The following is an 18,554-nucleotide window of genomic DNA, read 5'->3' on the forward strand; positions in this document are numbered from 1 at the left end:
AATGCCTAATCCTGACTTTCTAGACGTTTCCTACAGCCTCAGATTACCTCTACACTTCAACTCAAATAATAGTGAAAAGGTTCGAAATCTTAGTAGAAGCTTTATTCCAAAGTTAGTTTTGTACAGAAAATCGAGAGTATTTATGGAGTTTTGTGTGACCTTGCTCTTCTAAGGCCTTTTGAGAACATAAGAAAAATAGTGATGGCATAGGTATTTACCTAATCAAAAATGTGGCACGTGACCCGTCAATTTCTGGATATTTTGGAGACGCTTCTATTCATTGCTGATCAGATAAACATTTTCTAGATTTTTCTGGGATTCTAGGGACTTTGATGATCATCATTTTTGAACTCTCCGACGAAAGTAAAACAGCAGGTTTAGGTTAATTAATATCGTAAGAAAATGTCAATGTACAGACAAACCCGGCACATAAATATTCTAGAGTCTTCTCAGTTCATCCACTAGCGCTAACTAGTTGAAAATGAACCGTTTAGCTTGCTCCAGCGCGATCTTTTCTGAAGCATGCTTTGATCAGGTTTCTGTTCCGCTGACATCCAACTAATATCAAAGAAAGCAAGATCAAACTTACTTTGAAACATTTTACGTCATGGACTGGCCTTAAATAAACAACCAACTGAAACTTAAGAGTACTGAACAATCGCTTTGAACTAGATATGCATAAAAGCAATTTAGATATCTAACCAGAAATTAGGAAAATAAAGGCAACAGATAACAACGAAACCTGTAGAGTATACATTTTTGTGCCTAGTGGTATACAAACAAGTATAAATCGATTAGCAGCAAGTGAACTAATATAATTCGTTCATAAGTAAAATTGATTTCACAGTATAACGAATGAACTGAAGTTAGATATATCAATTATGAATTTCCAACGCGTTCGTCCAAAGGTTAAGTTCTGGCTGTGAAACCTGAAGACTATGGAAGTGACCCCCAGTTGTGTCGTGGATGTGCAACACAAGAAAATCACATTTTAGGACGAAACAGTTGTTCACCTCTGTTCTATTTTTTGTGGTTGTCTAAGGTCACTTCGTTATATTAACTACGAAATTCAACAGTTACTATGAGCACCTATATTGATAACTCCAAATAATTCATATTACTAACGAACTTTAATTAGGCAGCTAATAGAAACCGGAAAAGCACTAAATAGCTGTTTTGTGCTATTATCATGGGACTTCTCAACAGTGAGCATCCATAACCCAACTAAAGAAACCACTGACCTCCAGGACCTTCGGTGAGTTAACTGGCTAGTGCTATCTGGTTTCCAATAGTTATTTAACTTTAAAAAACAGTCGATAATATAAGCCAAAAAGAATGGAACTATCTTTACAAATCTCCTATACTAATAATTTCAAATAATATTCACCTTCTTCCTTAACTTGTCTTTTATTTATTCATTTATTGACTATTAGGACTTTTTAAAAGTATTTTTAACTAAACTACATCTGACTGCAACATGGAAAGCTGATGTTAAATATGGCATTGACCTTGGCGGTTCGGATTATGCACAAGATACAGTAAGTCAATGGAATTATACACAGATTTTATCCGTGTTTCCACTCGATTTTATTTTTCAATCAATTATGCATTATTTTAGCTTTAAGTAATTTAATAATAATAGTGATGGTGAATTTTGTCCTAAATAAATAACAATTGTTAACATCCTTAAACCTATTATAACTGAATAATATATTTAAATTATAACTAAATAAAAAATGAAATACTGTGATATATTCTACTTGTGTCTGTCGACATAAGTAGTATGTAACACCGATTAGAAGTGTTATGCCTGTCAAAAGAAGGTTGAGAAGAGTGAACTGAAGAAAACAGAAGAAGAAATGGAAAGGAATTAAGAATTGAAAGAATCATCAAGGATGTAAAGGACAATAGATGAAAGATTTGTAAATAAAGTATTTGATGTCTGGTTGTCATATTTTACCAAAGAACTCTGTAATTTTTTGGCCAAGAAATTTATCCATCTATTATTGAGTTGTCATTACATTAAAATATCAGTCAAATAACGAGTATGATAGTATTTTGAGGCTGTTACACTCAGAATACGCAAATAGTTGGAGCTTAATTTATCTTTATAAGTTGAAACCGACGAAGAAATTTCAATGATAGATTTCATAAAGATTCTACTCAAACCAACTGTTATGTATACTTTATTGTTTAAATTCGATAGATTTCAAAATTAATGTAACAACAGCTTGTAGTAATCAGCAGTTAAACAGATGAGATTTCATATTAATTTCGATAAAATGATACCTCAATGATTGCAACAAATACTAAGTGTATTGTATTTTACACGTCAAAAAGAAAAGTTAACATAAGTGTCAGAATTATTAATCTTCACATTGGACAATTTTATAAGTGAAATTCTTCTTAGTATTTATTTTGAGTATCACAAGAAATTATTCTGTTAGAAACAATATTCCCAAGGTATTCAAATTACAACCCTACTTTATTTTACTGTTTGTCTGATAAACTCTAAAGTATACTCGAAATTCGGACAAAGTAATCATAATAATTATACTCACTTCATTCAATACCAGATGTCTGATTACAGTAAAGGATTCTTATCATGAAATATATCATATTACAAAAAAATTACTTTTATTTATGTACCGGACTTGTGAATATTCAAGAAAATATCTATAGAAAAGTTTCAGAACAGTGATAAACTACTATTCATATTCACCCGTAACTTTTTTTACAACCTACATTGCTGCTATGACATCTCTTTTCATCTTTGGAATATACTTGATGTCTGAATTTTATAGTATTTGCTTTTTGTGTTTCTCTGGATTACAAAAGAGGAGGGAAATATGTAAACTATCACGATGGATCTTCTTAAGTTTCTCAAAAATTAAATTCGCAAGAGGTTGTAAACATTCTATGAAAGTGTGTAAATATATGTCATTGGTAAAAACGATTGGTTAAGCAAATTAAAAACAGTAACATATATGGCAGTAACTGCCTGTGTAGTAAAATAGTTGACCCATGAAATTGATGAGACTACTACATTAGATTATCATTGATTTGTATATCACTTTTACATATTGAACTTCTGATGATAATGTGTTAGTGAAAACTTACCTGACTGTTTGATAATCGGTCAACATCAATGAAAAGGTTTAATACAAAATAAACCATGAATAATACAAAGATTTATAAACCGACTGATTCATTTTTTATTTATTTAAACACAAAAATATTGGTAAAAAAGGGAACCAAAATAAATATGCGCTACAAAATAAAAGAGGGTGAGTGTAAAGAGATAGGGGAAGGAGGGCGAGAATAATTTAAAAACAAACTAAATAAATGAAAAGAAACAAGTGAACAAAGGTAGTATACCATTAGTAAGGCAGTTCAATCAAGAACTATATTACCAGAAAGAATTTTTTCCAGTTAAAGTTCCTCTCATCTTTGTAAAGTAAAAGAAAATTACAGGAAGACTTTTACTGGCTTTTGTTCTATCAATATCGGATCATGTCTCAGGTTACTGTGTCGGGCTATTTGTAGAACCTCAACTACAGAGTCATGAAGGGCCAACAGATGCCAGTCCTGTACTACTTTCCTTCATACCACGGTACCATGTCGTACATTGACCATCTCTCCGTTTTTCTCAAGCATTCCTAGCGTCGTAAAGCAATGCAATATGTAGAATTCACGGGACTGACAAAATGACTCGTTTTTCTAATTGAGATTATTTATAGGACAACTTTATGGAAACGTAACATTGAAAATATGAAACTATTATTATTGTTTTATCTAAATGACACCACAGTAGCTAGAAATACATCCATGTTTGAAAACTAGGAAGCAACGTGAATACATGTAAATAAATTATGATAAATACAAATGTATTGGAAAAATAGTGTATAACTTGCAATGACTTTTAAACAGCATTGTAAGGCAGTGATGACATTTTTAAAATGAATTTCAAAAAACCTACTTATTTGATCGAACTACACATGTTTACGATAATATTAATTTATTCAAACATTATCGGTACCTCAATTGTTCTCTTCAATTGCCTATATATATTTGAATAATGATTATTATCTTTAATTCTGAGCTACAAATCGTAATTACTTTAATTTGTATCCAACTAATCTAAACTACTTTCAACTGTTTCAAGTTAATATAAACTGGTTTTAAATGACTATTAATGAAGTCCATTAATGTTGTTTTATTTCATAGAACAGATTGTACAAATGTTAAGTAATTATATTCAGCTAAATATTTTTTTTCTAGAAATCGACTGATATAAGGATATTTTTCATCACGATTTAACATTATTTACACAATCCGCATAGACTGGGAAGCACTGAATAAATATTCGTTTTCTAATTTAGAAATGAAATGTTACAAAATTATATACTCCATCGGCGATCAAACTTTCAAGTTTATTAACAAATTAGTCATTATTTCGATCAATTGTATTTGGCAAATGAACAGATCCTTATTATCAATAGCCGGGTTCTGATTGGGTAGCTGAATGATAATGTTTACCATAAAACTTAATGGTCCTTGATTCGACCTTATATCAAGTGAAGGGTTTTGAACCAGAACAAATTAAATATTCAGTTCACTTACATACCTAGGATTTAAAAATGTTAACCTATCCAATGGTTAAATAAAATAATATACTTGGTAGAACTTAAACTAACCAAATACTTATGTAAAATAAGAAAATCGATAGCTCAAAAGATTTTTAAAGTTCCTTTTGTTCCAAATGCCGTAAACACCGATAAAATTTTAAGATGAGTAATATATTCTGTCTTCTAAAGTAATCACAACTTTATGAAATAGAATTTCACCATATAACCGATACAAATTTCTTTCATCATTAAATTAATATGTATTTGCGTTTTAATAAAATTATGTTCTAATCTAAATAATAAATGCAGTACCATCATTTAAAGTTATTGTAAGATTAAAAATGCCTTCTTACATAGAATGAATAAAATATTCACTTGAATATCACAGTGAAGATAAACTGGTACTCATGTACAAATCTCCAGTAATTAACAAACAGTTCATATTTAATGATTGATATCAGACCTTGAATCTCTTTTGTAGACTATTTCTCTTAGATTGTGGCCAAATATTGAATAATAATAACAATAATGGAAAGTTCATTATTAGGTTTACGGATTATATTTCTGTCCTCGAAATTTGTACAATCATAGTAATAATAATATTCTTCTTAATTTCTGTTTTTATCTTTTCTTTTGTTGAAACGAAATGAAAAATTGTACTCATTTTGTCATTTCCCTAATTAATATGAATATTCTTATCATTTTTAAATTGAACAATACCGCTATTTTTTTAAAATATGATTTGTCTATAAAATTATGTATATATCTAAAAATGAATATACGGATTTATCTATATCTGTTGTTTATCGACTGTTTGTTTATATACATTTATCTGTTTCGCGTCATTATCGTCATATAACTGCATGTCGAAAAATATGGATATTTTCATTTGTTCACCGATTGTCAATTTCATTATACATGTACTTAATATTTAACCATACATTTTAGTGTTTTAAAAAATTTAGTTACTATAAGCTGACAAGTTGTATATCCGGTATTATAAACCATGAAATGGTCAGTATTAGTCAATTATATAGGTAGATGTTAGTATGTCTTATTTTTTAATATGTAGATAATGAATATCCGATCCGTTTACTTCTATGACTTTAAAAATGTATATTGTGGATATTTAGTTTGATCGAATTCACGATTTCCAAGTTTAGCTGCAAATTGATTGTTCATTTAGTATTCAGGGTTTAAACACTCTTCAACTTCAGTTAATCCATAAATATAATTTTACCAACCTTCGGTAGTGAAATGGTTATTCATCCTTACTTACAAATCCATTGTTCCTACAGATCATGCACGTAAGTTAAAAATATTCGGGACTTACAAAAGTACGTATTGGTGTGATGATAAATTTTTTCAACAACTATGATTATTAACAAGATTCTAGAAATACTATCTATCATATAATTAATGAGCGCAGGAAATTAAAGAGAGGATAATTGATTTTCTAGTCTTTTACTAATATCGAAAATGGAGAAAGTATCACTGATGACACACAACAACTGACAGAAGTCTGAAATTTAGATCATCAGAAGCTGACTCAATAGTCAAAATGTAACGCTGTAGGTATCAAGTTTGATCTCTAGTGCGATCATAAATATTCACTGTTGAAGAGTCACAAGCTAGTACAAAACATTTGTCATATCTTGTATGATTTCCACTAATAGTTCAGTCACCAACTGAGGCCGACAGATGTGGCGAAGCCTACCTAAAAATTGAGACAAACTTCACAACTAACTTAACTCTCAGTATAGATTTTAATTAATTTAAATTTTTCATACCATCATTAATTTCACTGATGATATAGAATTTCATATTAAAGAATCACTGTATTTGAACACTGATACCGTAGATTAAAAGCATCTTTACTCGTATTCAACTTATGTTGACTATTTAAAATCCTGATTAAAAATTTTACTGTTGATTAATTTACTTCCTAAAAAATGCAATGAATAAAGATGTGTAATCATGTATTTGTCTAAAATTTTGTTCGCTATATTTTTCTGCATGTGGACACATTCGTGTGTTAAAATTCAGTACGTGTGAAACACAACTTGTATATTGTTATTCATTTGATTTTACTGGTAATTTTCTTACTACGATTTTTAGATTGATTTACTCAGATAGCTTGTACAAAATGCATCATTGTCAACCATATGTAACAGTTACAGATTTTCACCATAAATCTTGTACAACAATGGTGATTGCTATCAGCTTGAATAAACTCTTAAAAGATAACCATGTCTTTGATTAAACTTGTCAACAACAGTTATTGCCCTGAGTTAACCACGACCTGTCTATCCAGAATTGTAGACAGCTGAGTTCATTATTTTAATAACCACTTTTGATTCGAAAGTTAATCATAATATGGATTATGCATATATTTTACAATCTTACGACTAGGTTTAATCCATTCTCATCAAAACAATTTCTAATTTGATTCGTTTTTATATTGGTTGTTTGGATCTTCCCACTGATGTTTAGAACTGCAATTGATCAGTCTGTTATCGGCATATTTGCACCCAGTGCAGATTGTCTAAATATTGTTTTAAGTCGCAAGCACTATAAGCAAAGATGGATGGTAGCTAGCAGTGGAATCCAGCATGCGCGTTTCGTCCTATTTGGGACTCTTCAGCTGGTCGCACCCGAGCGCGTCCTGGATTCCACCGCTAGTCACAACTATATCTGCTTATAATTCCTCATTTAATAATTTCGCTTTTACCGTAATTCGGTGTGAAAACTTTTTCAGATTAAATATACAAAATCATTGAAAATGTGAAGCATATTCTTACATTAAAGTAAGAGTATTGATATCATGCATTACCAGAAATAAATTCCATTTACTAAACGTGAAAAATTTGTATATACTCGCATGTTCCTTTCATATACACAAGCATACATATTAATATCATCAAGAATTTTTAAAAAACTTCATTTGTTTAATGATTCTATTGCATGGAAAGATCCTTTCGTTTTTCAAAAGCCCTTCCTTCCCCTTCTTCACCTCTCTAATTCGAATATTCCTCCTTTACATTGCTATATTTCCATTTGTTGTCATGCGTTTCCAGTTTAGTTGGGTAATTACGAAAATAATAAAACTACTACTCCACTTCTCTTATGCTTTGTTATCCAACTCATTTTTTGTTTCTTCTTAATTCTACTAGATTGAAGTTCATATATTTAATAATTTAGAGCAGAAACCAATCCCTCCAAAATATATGGCATTATACATAGGATTAGCTGTATTTGGAGGTTTACTATTGTTATCTATTCTAGTTATTATACTTTATAAAGTAAGTTGACCATCAATATATTCATAATATTTGAAAAATAATCAAAATATTCATTATCAAGTTGTGGATATTGTTAAGTTCAATTCAAATCATGAACCAATTAGGGTTAAACTATCAGTGGAGCTAAACCGTATCAGGTGAGGCAGTTACCCACCGAAACTAATGGAAGTGGTTGCGCATTGCCCTGGGTTGATTGGAGTTAGACACTAACACCGTTGGATTCCGGCCCAGTGGTCTACAGGTTAAGAGTTCACGCGTGACCCCGGAAGTCCTGGGTTCGAGTCCCATGTGCTAGATCGTGGATGTGAACCGTCGGAGAGTCCCTTACCAGAACGAAACGACATTCCAGTGCTTCCAGATTTTCACTGTTGGTTTAACTTAGCGGTTCATGCTTTCGTTGGGTCTTGTTTTTCTAGTATTAATTCTAAAAATCATTATTTGTTGTTTACAGCATATGATACATGCATTATTTTGGTTGATAAACTGATTCCCCCTTAATTGGAAGTAGTAACCATTAGAGCTGGGAAAGAGAAAACATAATGAATTTCGACCACAACAATTATCCCAAAAGTTAATGTAATTCAGCTTAATTATTAGTAAATTTCAGACTGATTGATTTGATTAAGGACTTTTAATTTTTGTCTAAATATTCAAAGAAATTTATTGAGTTAAGTATTATCTCACACTGACAACTAATAGGCAATAATCATTTCTATCTGTCATATCAGTAAATCTTAGCTAAACAGTAAAGTGGAAACCACTTCAAAGAAGAAATCTTGTTCAGTTTATGCTTGTAAACAGTAAATTGTTTATTGCCGTGATTCTAAAAAAGGCTACCCCTAAAATACACTTGGGAATCGCATAAAAAGCCTTAAATAAAAGTATTCGTGCAAAGAATCGATAGGTGATTAGAATTCATTCACCAAAAAAGTCTGAATAAAGTATAAATGAATGAAACTTAGGAATTCCAATGATTAACTCTACCTTGATCAAATCAAAACTATCCTCATTTCTTAAGAATAGAGATGACTAACAAGGATAAAAGCGTATAAATGTTGTCAATAATAACAGACAATACGAATTTAAACATTGAACAAGGTTGGTCCTGATCCCACTTGCCAATATCAAACAAACAGTTAGTGATGTCATCCGAATAAACTTTTAGTTTTCGACTTATCTATAACAACTAAATAGCTTATTTTTATTTACAAATCTAGTATACAAATAATGTGAATTTGATTAACATAATATTAACTTGCATTATTTTAGGCCGGTTTCTTTAAACGTAAACGTTTCATGCGAAGACGAACAAAAGTACCGCCTACAGAACCAACCCAAAGACTTGGTCAATACACTTCAACTGAACCAAAGCAAAGACAGCCGTTGATTTCACCAATTCAAACAACCTATCATGACAATAGAAAAGTCACTTCAAGACGAACAAATTATCATCCAGTGCCTAACACACAGGAACCAGCCTATCGTAGGACACCTTATTCACCTTCATCTGACTTTCCTATTCCACATAAATAGTAGATATTACATACACTGATTATTATAGATATAGATTTTTTTATTTTCTAACTTAACAATTGTCCTTTACGGGTAATTCAGAAGACTATCAATAATCACAACGATATATATATATTTCTCGACTGCTGTTCCGAAAATATACACCACAACTACAAAATGTCCAAATCCTATCATTTTACTCAGAATACTTTTCTATTTGCTGACAATGTTTTCTCTTACCAATCTTTTTGTTACTCAATATGCCAATTATCAAATCAACGAAATAATTGCCAACTTTTTCTGAGATGCTTTCTATATTACCTATATATATATATATATATATATATATATATATATATATATACACATACATATATATATATATACACATACACATATATATATATACACATACATATATATATATATATGCTGTTCACCCGCACACACGCACATACATATCTAATTGCTGTGCACAAATGAGGCTTGGCGAGCTAATTGTTTGACTTTTTCAAATTTGTATCAATTAAACCTACTACTGATGGTAATAACAGTAGTATTAATGATGACAGTAAACTAACCTATACTAGAACATTTTCAGATGACATTTTTATATATACAAATATCTGGATACAGCTCTGATAGTGAATTTCAACAAATATCCTTTGTTTTGGCTCAATTTTTTATAAATTTTATTTTTCGACGGGATGAAATCTTTTCAATTTATTTCAGGGGAGACTAGGAAGTACCGCAATAGTTGCGCAACCTCCATAGAAGGCTATTATCGTTATATTACTACCTCATTTATCAGGTGCAGACTCATGTATTTGGCTTTAGGACATACTATGATTGTGAGGGTCAGTAGTACTACTTAATTGCTTAGACAGAAGGTGGTGTGAAGTTTGAACCTGACATTAAGTACTTCAAAGTCCAATGCTTTAATTACTAAACCACCCCACTGGTAGTATTGAAGCAGATAAAAATCATATATATCCTCCTCGAAATACTTAAATCATTTTACGTTCACGTAGAACAACTTCTAAACAAACGATATGTCGGTTTAGTGTATTACGTAGTTTCTCTCGAAACTACTGACGAACGTTTATCCTCGAATCGAAGGTCGAAAACGGGGCAAACCAAAATGTACCACAGTAATGCGCCAATTCTACGTGCCATGGTTCAAAAAACAGGGACGATGGAGCAATGACGATACTGAATTAAAAACATACATACTAAGAACTAGTAGCGGATAGAAATTGAAACTATACAGTCCAACCTTTAGAATAAAGAACGGATACACATGGACAGACAAATGTTCCAACCACCCCAGCCAGAAATTAATTTACAAAATGTTTTAGCGATAGGGTCAAAATACGACAAACTATACATTTTCCTTATATCTTTGTCTGTTCGTGTGTTTATATTTTGTCTACTATATGTTTTTCGTAAATATTCTTAGTCCCGCTAAACAATCTAGCTCAAACCATTTTCATTCACTTACATGGTTGTCATCTTACAAATACATGCTTAAGATATATTCCTTCAGTGCATTTCATATCTGGCTTTTTATACCAAGGTTGTGAATTGGTGTTTTTTAAAAGTATGGTGCACGGAATCAAACTCGATTGCAGTCAACTAAGGGCTGCAAATGTGCTAACTATTCAACTTTATCCGCTTTTGAACCAAGTTTCTTATCAATTTTTTACTTCTATCTTAACCATTAGCTCATCGCTATTGAAGCTCTGACTTATTTGAATAGCTTTGGATTTCTACGTACTTATTTTCCTAAGTATGCTATCAAGTGAAAAGTAATTTGATCGCTCTGAAACTGGTAAGATGCTAGATATTGGAGAACTTCACTAATTCTGTGGATTGTATTTCAGAAATCAATATTCAATGGCTCACTTTAAGGCTGCATTTAACTTTAAAATCTGTAGTCTATATATGAACTTAGTTAGGAACGACGGCTCTGGTTTAGATAGTGTGGTAGCTTCTATCATTAAAAGGTGTACCAAAGATCCAAATCAACCGAGTACATGCTCTCTAACTAAACACTTACGGTTAAGTTTGCGGTGAACTATTACCGAAACTGTGTTCGTCAGGTTTATCCACTTTCTCAAATCTTACCTAACCCCGTCATAGATATTCTTTTAGAAATGACGTCCTTGTCGTCTGGCTCTTCAGGAACTTATATCCTAACAGAGAATTCAATTGTTGACTTCGAATGCCTGAATGACAAAATCCGGTTTGGTGAAGACACTTACAGAATCCAGTCTTCTGATTCTCTTGAGCAAAAACGCTCGCGTGTCGGTGATGTAATTCCCTTCCTCTAAATGTAAAATGTTGCTTCAGGACTGGCCTATGTCAACGTCTGAACCAATAAAAGGAAACGAAGCAGTTGAAAGCACCGATCACTTCATTTGTTTTGGAAGTCTTTACAGCCCTGGTGGGTTGGTGTCTGACAGAATTTCAGCACGAACCCATGAAGCACTGTTGGGTCTTGCCAGCTTGCGTCACTTGTGGGGAAATATCCACCTTCCAACTAAGGAACGAGTTTACTAAGCATCAGTTTGCTCTGCTCCACTTTATGGGTGGGAAACATGACCATTCAGAACATAGAATAATTGTAGATTACTAGTATTCCATCATATGTACATTTTAAGCATTCCTCATACATGTTGGGAACATCGAGTGACAGGACAATGACGAGGTTAGGCAAACGACACCAGGTATGAATGGCAAATAGATATAAGAAGTAATGAATAATCGCCAACTACCTTGACTAGGGTATGACATAAGTCCAACCACCGTTTACCTCGATGGGTCACATTGTTTGGTGTAGGAACAGACTGAAAGAAAGCTAGGAGTGGCCAAACTAAGATATGGCATCAGTCGATGAAGTCATTGACTGTTGGACTGACCTATGTAACAAGATGAATACCACCTAGTCGGGATGTGCAAGATCCTCGTAACCAATGGTTGGAGATGTTGTATGACACAGATCGGAATAGATCGCAATGATACAGGTGCATCCACTATATCTTACCCTAGTTCCTGAATCCCGAGATCTCATACTTTCTATACCTAATCTTTCATACTACGACTGATGCTGTTGCTACTTCTAATACTGCCCGATTTGTCTCGAAAACTCTATCTTGGTGTGCTAATGTGATGTGGCAACTTGAGCCAATACACGTGTTGCAAGATATACGTTGTGTATGACTAAGACAATGTTTGAACAACTACTAGTTGAATCTGTGCCATCACTACCGTAAATCCAGTTATTCAATCGAGTGTTGTCAGAGGTACGAGGATGGCTGCACTACACTATTATTTACACCGTGAAAAAAACATCTCTTGACGGACCCGAAAAGTGAATTAGGTTAGGAGTAGTCTTGACAATTAGGGAGCAAGTCCGTAGAAGTCGAGCGCTAAATGCTTGATACCGGTCGTGTACGGCTTTTTACAAGTTCCTAATATTTTGGCTTAATTTAGTAACTAGATAATCTTGATATTACGTCCATAAATTTAAATACGCTTGGTCATCTTATTTGCCTACACTTACGTACACTAAAGGATAGATCTAATAAATTAATACTGTTGTCAAAAATTGACCCCTATGGTGCTCTGATAAACATTATAACTCCAACTGAAAGCTTAAATACAAGGACTTAACGATTAAGAGCGAAATTAGTACTTAGAACTCGAAATCCAGACTGAGAAAATCAAACCATAACTACTTCATAACACACAGGAAACGCACTACATAAAGCCTTAGTCATGAAAGACTAATACGGACTCGAGGACATTTTGGTTGTTCATCCGTCAGGATTCTGCTACATTCTGACTGATTATTTGCATCCCGACAATGTGGCATTAGAAATACCTCGTGTTCCGACATGCAGTAAAATTTTCAGCCTTGACGGGCTAACACTGAGATCACTATTCGAAACATTTTTTACATCACTATGAAATTTCAAAGTACGTTTACCATTGCAATTATTATCATTGCAGTTGATATATAACCGATCGGATTAAAATTACTTTTAACTTTATTGTGGTAATCACCAGCAAAGCTTCCATTATTAAAACAAATACATTTTTGAGCCCGACAGGGAAGAAAAGGGTAAAGGCACAGACCTATTAGTTTGTGACAAGAATTGTCCGTCAAAATTATTTTATTTATTTATTTATTTGAACACACAAATAGAATGAAATGACGATATTTACTGAAACTACTATTCACGCTTTAATTAACAGTCCGTTTAAATTATCAAGATCAAGGACATCAAGAGCCTAATATCAAGCCTCATGCAGGTTGACTCCATATTAATAGTGCAATCAAAGTACCATATTGACACTGCATTTCAGGAAAGTTATATATAACCGAAAATAGCGTACTCAATACATCGTTTAAGATGTTTCGTTAGACAAGATAGGACACTAAGCAAATCTGTCACTAGTAATCAACATATGTAATAACTAGTAACGCAACCTCATGCATCGAGGGCCTGCAAACTAACATTTGATCTACTTCGAAGCTTAACAAGTTTTGAAATTACTAAGAGTAACACATTGAAGCATGCACGACCTGAGCACAAACGAGTTATCGGACGCTTACGTAAACACAACACGAGTAGGGAGATAAAGTATGAAATGGAACTTGACAAGCAGATAAACCTACACTGAGTAACACCCACATGCTACTGCTGAATCTGATACAGTATCTCGAGTTTGAAATTCCACACTGATACTGGTGATAACAAGAGGTTTTCCATTTTTCTAATTTTCCCAGAGTTCGGTCGAACAAAATCAGACGGTATTTAGAGACCTGGAAATTTGTATCGACTGATGCATCAGTGCAGTTACTGATCGATTAACCTAGAACTTACTCAGCTGTTAAAGTAGGTCAGTATACAAATTAGTAAGGAACATTATGGGTGTTTGCACTTTTTGGCACTAAATCTAGTACTGTTTACTTATTTTTGGGTGCCTACTGACACTACTTGACCATAGACAACCCAGAACTGTCTCTACGATCGCCCTCGATATATGACTGTTCTCAGCATTTACTAGATCTATATAGTCGAGCACCTATACACCATTTAAATAGAAGAGCTTCACTGATTCCAGCATCAATATATTAAGATATATTTACATAGATCGACCTCTACCATAGCCTCCATGGAAATGAACCTCGCTATCACCAATGGCTGCATCTTTACCAGGAGTACCGAAGCCAGTCATTCCAGGAGTGACCGGTCCTCTTCTAAACGCGACACGACCATCAGACGGACCACGCTGTCCACCCTGATCCATTCCTACAGCCGGTGTTCGAATATCCCGGGGTGGAGCTTTTAGAGTAGCTGGAATAATATCAGAAGGTAAGTGCAAGACCTAAGGAAAAAGAACACAGAGTAACATCTTACCTCACGCAAATAATTGATCCCATCAGCTGTAAGGAACCAATAGTATGTTCTCCAAGCGTACTGTTCACGAACATATCCTCGAGATTTTAATGATCGCATTGTCTTGATGACATAAAGATTTAGAACGTTGATTGTCGGATGAGTGTAGCATGGACGGGTATCGTTTCTTGCCGTTAACACACCATCTTGAATGATCTTCTCAAATATACTATTCCGAGTTGCCAGAGGAAGTAACATTGTCCAAGGCAGGAAAACCTGTAAAACACGCGGTAAGTTGAGATCCTAAAGTGAGCGCGGTACTGTGACATCGATGCGCTAAACAAACCAGAGTAACGTTTTTGAGTTTTAATGAGGAAAATATAGAATATGAATAATGATATCCACTTTCCTACAAAATGCATTCACCAACTGAAGTAATAATGCTTCTTATATCTTTTGAACGAAGTGAGTTCGCCAACGTATTTTAAGGCTGTGCTAAGTAAACACAATGCACAAAACTCATTGAAAAAGTAGCTTGGCAGTATCCTGAAGCTATTAAATAATTACTTTGAGTTGCCTGTTAAACTTTTTGTGGTATACGTTTCACATCAGTGATGTATTAACAGTGACTGCTCTAAGCAGTGAGTAGGTTCTTAGCTAGATTATAAAAGCGATAATTTTTCTAGTATGTTGGTTGGAATGGTCATTCAAGGATGTCGATCCTGCCGAACATTTTTCTTCTCCCCTAATGAGGGCATCACACAGCATGACATCTGTAAGAGATGGTTTCATAAAATTTGTATCAATATATCACTGAGTGAGTATACGCGTTGCTAAAAGATGCCTCACCCTGGTTACGCGAAGAATACCACGTGAAGTATTGGGTCTGCTTGCCTTGAAGATGGAGTCGCCAAGTGGCACAACTCGATGAGTGAATCTGGCAGTAGAATAGGAGATTAAAAATGTAACCACTAGTGCTGTCAGTTCAACTCTTACTCGTTGGTCTGAAAGTCAAAAATGGACAACTAAAGAAAGGCTTCCTGTATTTAGTGAACTGGAAACACTGACAACACAATCGAAAGCCGAGGAGACGACTTTTAAAGAAGTCAAATCCGTACCTGGTCTAACTATTTGGAGTTAAAAGGTCTCAAAAGAGACGTAGACCGCGAGATGACAGTCATACGAACTGAAATTGGCGGATTCTGTCGTCAGAAATCTGCTCACAGAAGAGGCCTTAAAAGAACATATTATTAAAGCAGTAAGCCTTGGCAGGTAGGTCGGGATGGGACAAATTCGATCTAGTCATGGATTGGTGACTACAGAAAGGACACACCGTAGTCCACATTGTGAAGTTGACGACTCTATCTTAAATCGTATCTTCACGTGGAAACTAACTGACTTTTAACTTGTCATTGGGGATTTCAGTGCATCACACGTCCATTCTTTAGAACTTACAACTTCAGATGAATGTATTGACGACAGTCTATTGTTAAATATTATTCAGTGCGCACTTGAACAATTTAAGGCGAAACCAATACACATTGTCTTAGAACATGCACCATCATTGTTAGAACTTGTCTTCACACACCACTATGATAATATAACTGCGAGACTATAATTTATGGATGAACCAATCAGGTATAAGATAACAATTCTTCGATTTTGGCGCGAAATTCATTCATCAATTTGAAGAAATAGAGTTTTCGCATTTTCGCTGATCTCACTTCATGATGAAAACCCTAAATATTATTCCTAACCTTAAATGCCAACTGTAAACCGCAACTAGAAGTAATCACACAGGTTTATAACCTTCAGTTGGTCCTAGTTATTAGGCGAACACCCTCAGGGTCACCTTTGCGTTGCTCAAATGTCGTCCATTAATTATAGTCTCACCGATTTAGTTACTAAACAATTACATGATGAATTTCGATAATGCAATGAGAAGACGTAGTTTATCAGAATTATATGATATGTTTGCGCAATACATTTCGAACAATCTGATCACATATACTTGTTAAGAACATTTATATATGAAAAGTAGAGGGTCAACTAGACAGGTTAAGGGTAAGTCATAACAAAGGAAAAAATATTAAAGTACACAAAAACAAATGTGAATACCACTCTGGATAATAAATCAGTATTACCAGGGTAGGTTAAGTGTAAGGACAAATTGTTTTTGAACACATGAAGGGGGTTTCAATTTTCGTATAGCCAAGGCTTCAATAAACCTTAGTATACGTCCTTGAAGGCTTTTGTACAACACAACAAATGCTGATTTGATATCAACCTTATGACCCGTCTCAATCAAATGTTTCGCAATGGATGATGATGTCTGTCTATCCTGTGATCTCATTTCACCATTGGAATTCATCTGAATCTGCAGCCATTTTGGTATATGTTCACCCACCCTTAATCGCAAATCACGATTGCTCCTCCCTATGTACGTGTTTCCACACATACATGTAAATTTATAGACATGATGAAAATGTGCGTTTAGCATTAATTAGGAAATAAATTCCAACAGTTACAACTCGTTATTGTCTTCGGGACATAACACTCATGGTCAAGTAGGATGTCAAAAATCAATAGTATTGATGCCAATTTCCTATGCAATATGCCTCTTTCACTCATGTCTGTGACCCGGAATTGATTTGACTTCCTTTTGAAAAATCCTTTTGCAAGTAGGACAGGACGATTACGCCAAATGATTCCACTTATGACTACGAAAGTTATAACAATAAAAAAGAGTCATAACAATTGTGAAAAAAAGCCAGTTGGAATTCGAACATTATATTTTCCTGAAATCCAGTGGTAGACTGAAACAAAATCACAACATTCGGTAAAATACAGCTTATTGATGACAATCATATCCTAAAACTACTCGCACATTTGTTATCAGCAAAAGGGTTACTGAAATTTGCAATGATGACAATAAAAACGTCAGTATACTTCCCAATGATTTACTCACACTAGCCTTAGTTACAGTTAAGTAATACGTATCCAACGTTCTGAAGGTTGCAATGAGAAACGATCAATCAAAATAAACAAACAAACACCAGAAACTAGACCTTCGGTATGACAAAGCGAACCCCAGTAACCCAAACATTCCAACCTCGTTAACCTCAGAAATGCGTGATAGACAGCTAATCCCACCAGGTACGGTTGGTGCTGTTGTTTTACACTGAAACCATAGCTTTAAAGTGATGAAAACAACAGGGTTGTTTGCAGCTGCCCGAAGATTTTCATATGAGTTTTGGAAGCAAAAATAGTCAGGATCTTTGTTTTCTCAGTATCGGGAATATCCCTTTCGTGAAAAGGTACTTCATGGTTCTCTAGATAGTCTTTGATTACTTCGAAAGTGCACTAGATATAGCAAAGTTGTACAGATCTACAAACTAGTCTGATAAATTCCATAGCTCTGAAGATGCCACAGGTATTTGGAGTTTGACAACTCTTTAACCAATAACATCCTCTATTATGAATCGTACCCCCCCCCAAGTGTAATCAAAAGACAGAAGCGAGTAGGTTCGAAGATATATTTGATAGGACATCAATATATAGAGGATCGTCTGATCTGATCTGGCTAGCGATTGCAGTAGATGTTGAGCACGGCGTTCTCACTCATGATCCGGTGCGGATGCATGACCGAACGGCTTTACCTAGTTCAGTCCGTTAAATCTATTGTGGTCAGTATCCAATGTCGA

General features: G+C 34.0%; 2 protein-coding genes across 2 annotated transcripts in view; one reads left to right on the forward strand and one right to left on the reverse strand.

The window, feature by feature from the left end:
- The window catches only part of MS3_00007742 (uncharacterized protein), a 90,019-nt gene extending 76,054 nt beyond the window's left edge, over positions 1-13,965 (forward strand). The window contains exons 20-22 of the mRNA XM_051216069.1: positions 1,434-1,538; positions 7,802-7,930; positions 9,200-13,965. Of these exons, the coding sequence (XP_051066626.1) occupies positions 1,434-1,538; positions 7,802-7,930; positions 9,200-9,463 (498 nt within the window). The 3' untranslated portion in view covers positions 9,464-13,965. The remainder of the gene's footprint in view (positions 1-1,433; positions 1,539-7,801; positions 7,931-9,199) is intronic.
- A 631-nt stretch (positions 13,966-14,596) lies between these two features.
- On the reverse strand, positions 14,597-15,160 carry RPS10 (ribosomal 40S subunit protein S10A; the record flags this gene model as incomplete). The annotated part of the gene is made up of 2 exons (XM_012938324.2): positions 14,872-15,160; positions 14,597-14,839 (listed from the first exon to the last, which is right to left on the reverse strand). Exons 1-2 carry the CDS (start codon positions 15,106-15,108, stop codon positions 14,597-14,599), a joined length of 480 nt encoding a protein of 159 aa, XP_012793778.1. The 5' UTR covers positions 15,109-15,160.
- Between the last annotated feature and the right edge of the window lie 3,394 nt (positions 15,161-18,554).

The sequence above is a fragment of the Schistosoma haematobium genome, chromosome 4 (assembly GCF_000699445.3).
Source record: "Schistosoma haematobium chromosome 4, whole genome shotgun sequence".
Classification (NCBI taxonomy): Eukaryota; Metazoa; Platyhelminthes; class Trematoda; order Strigeidida; family Schistosomatidae; genus Schistosoma; species Schistosoma haematobium.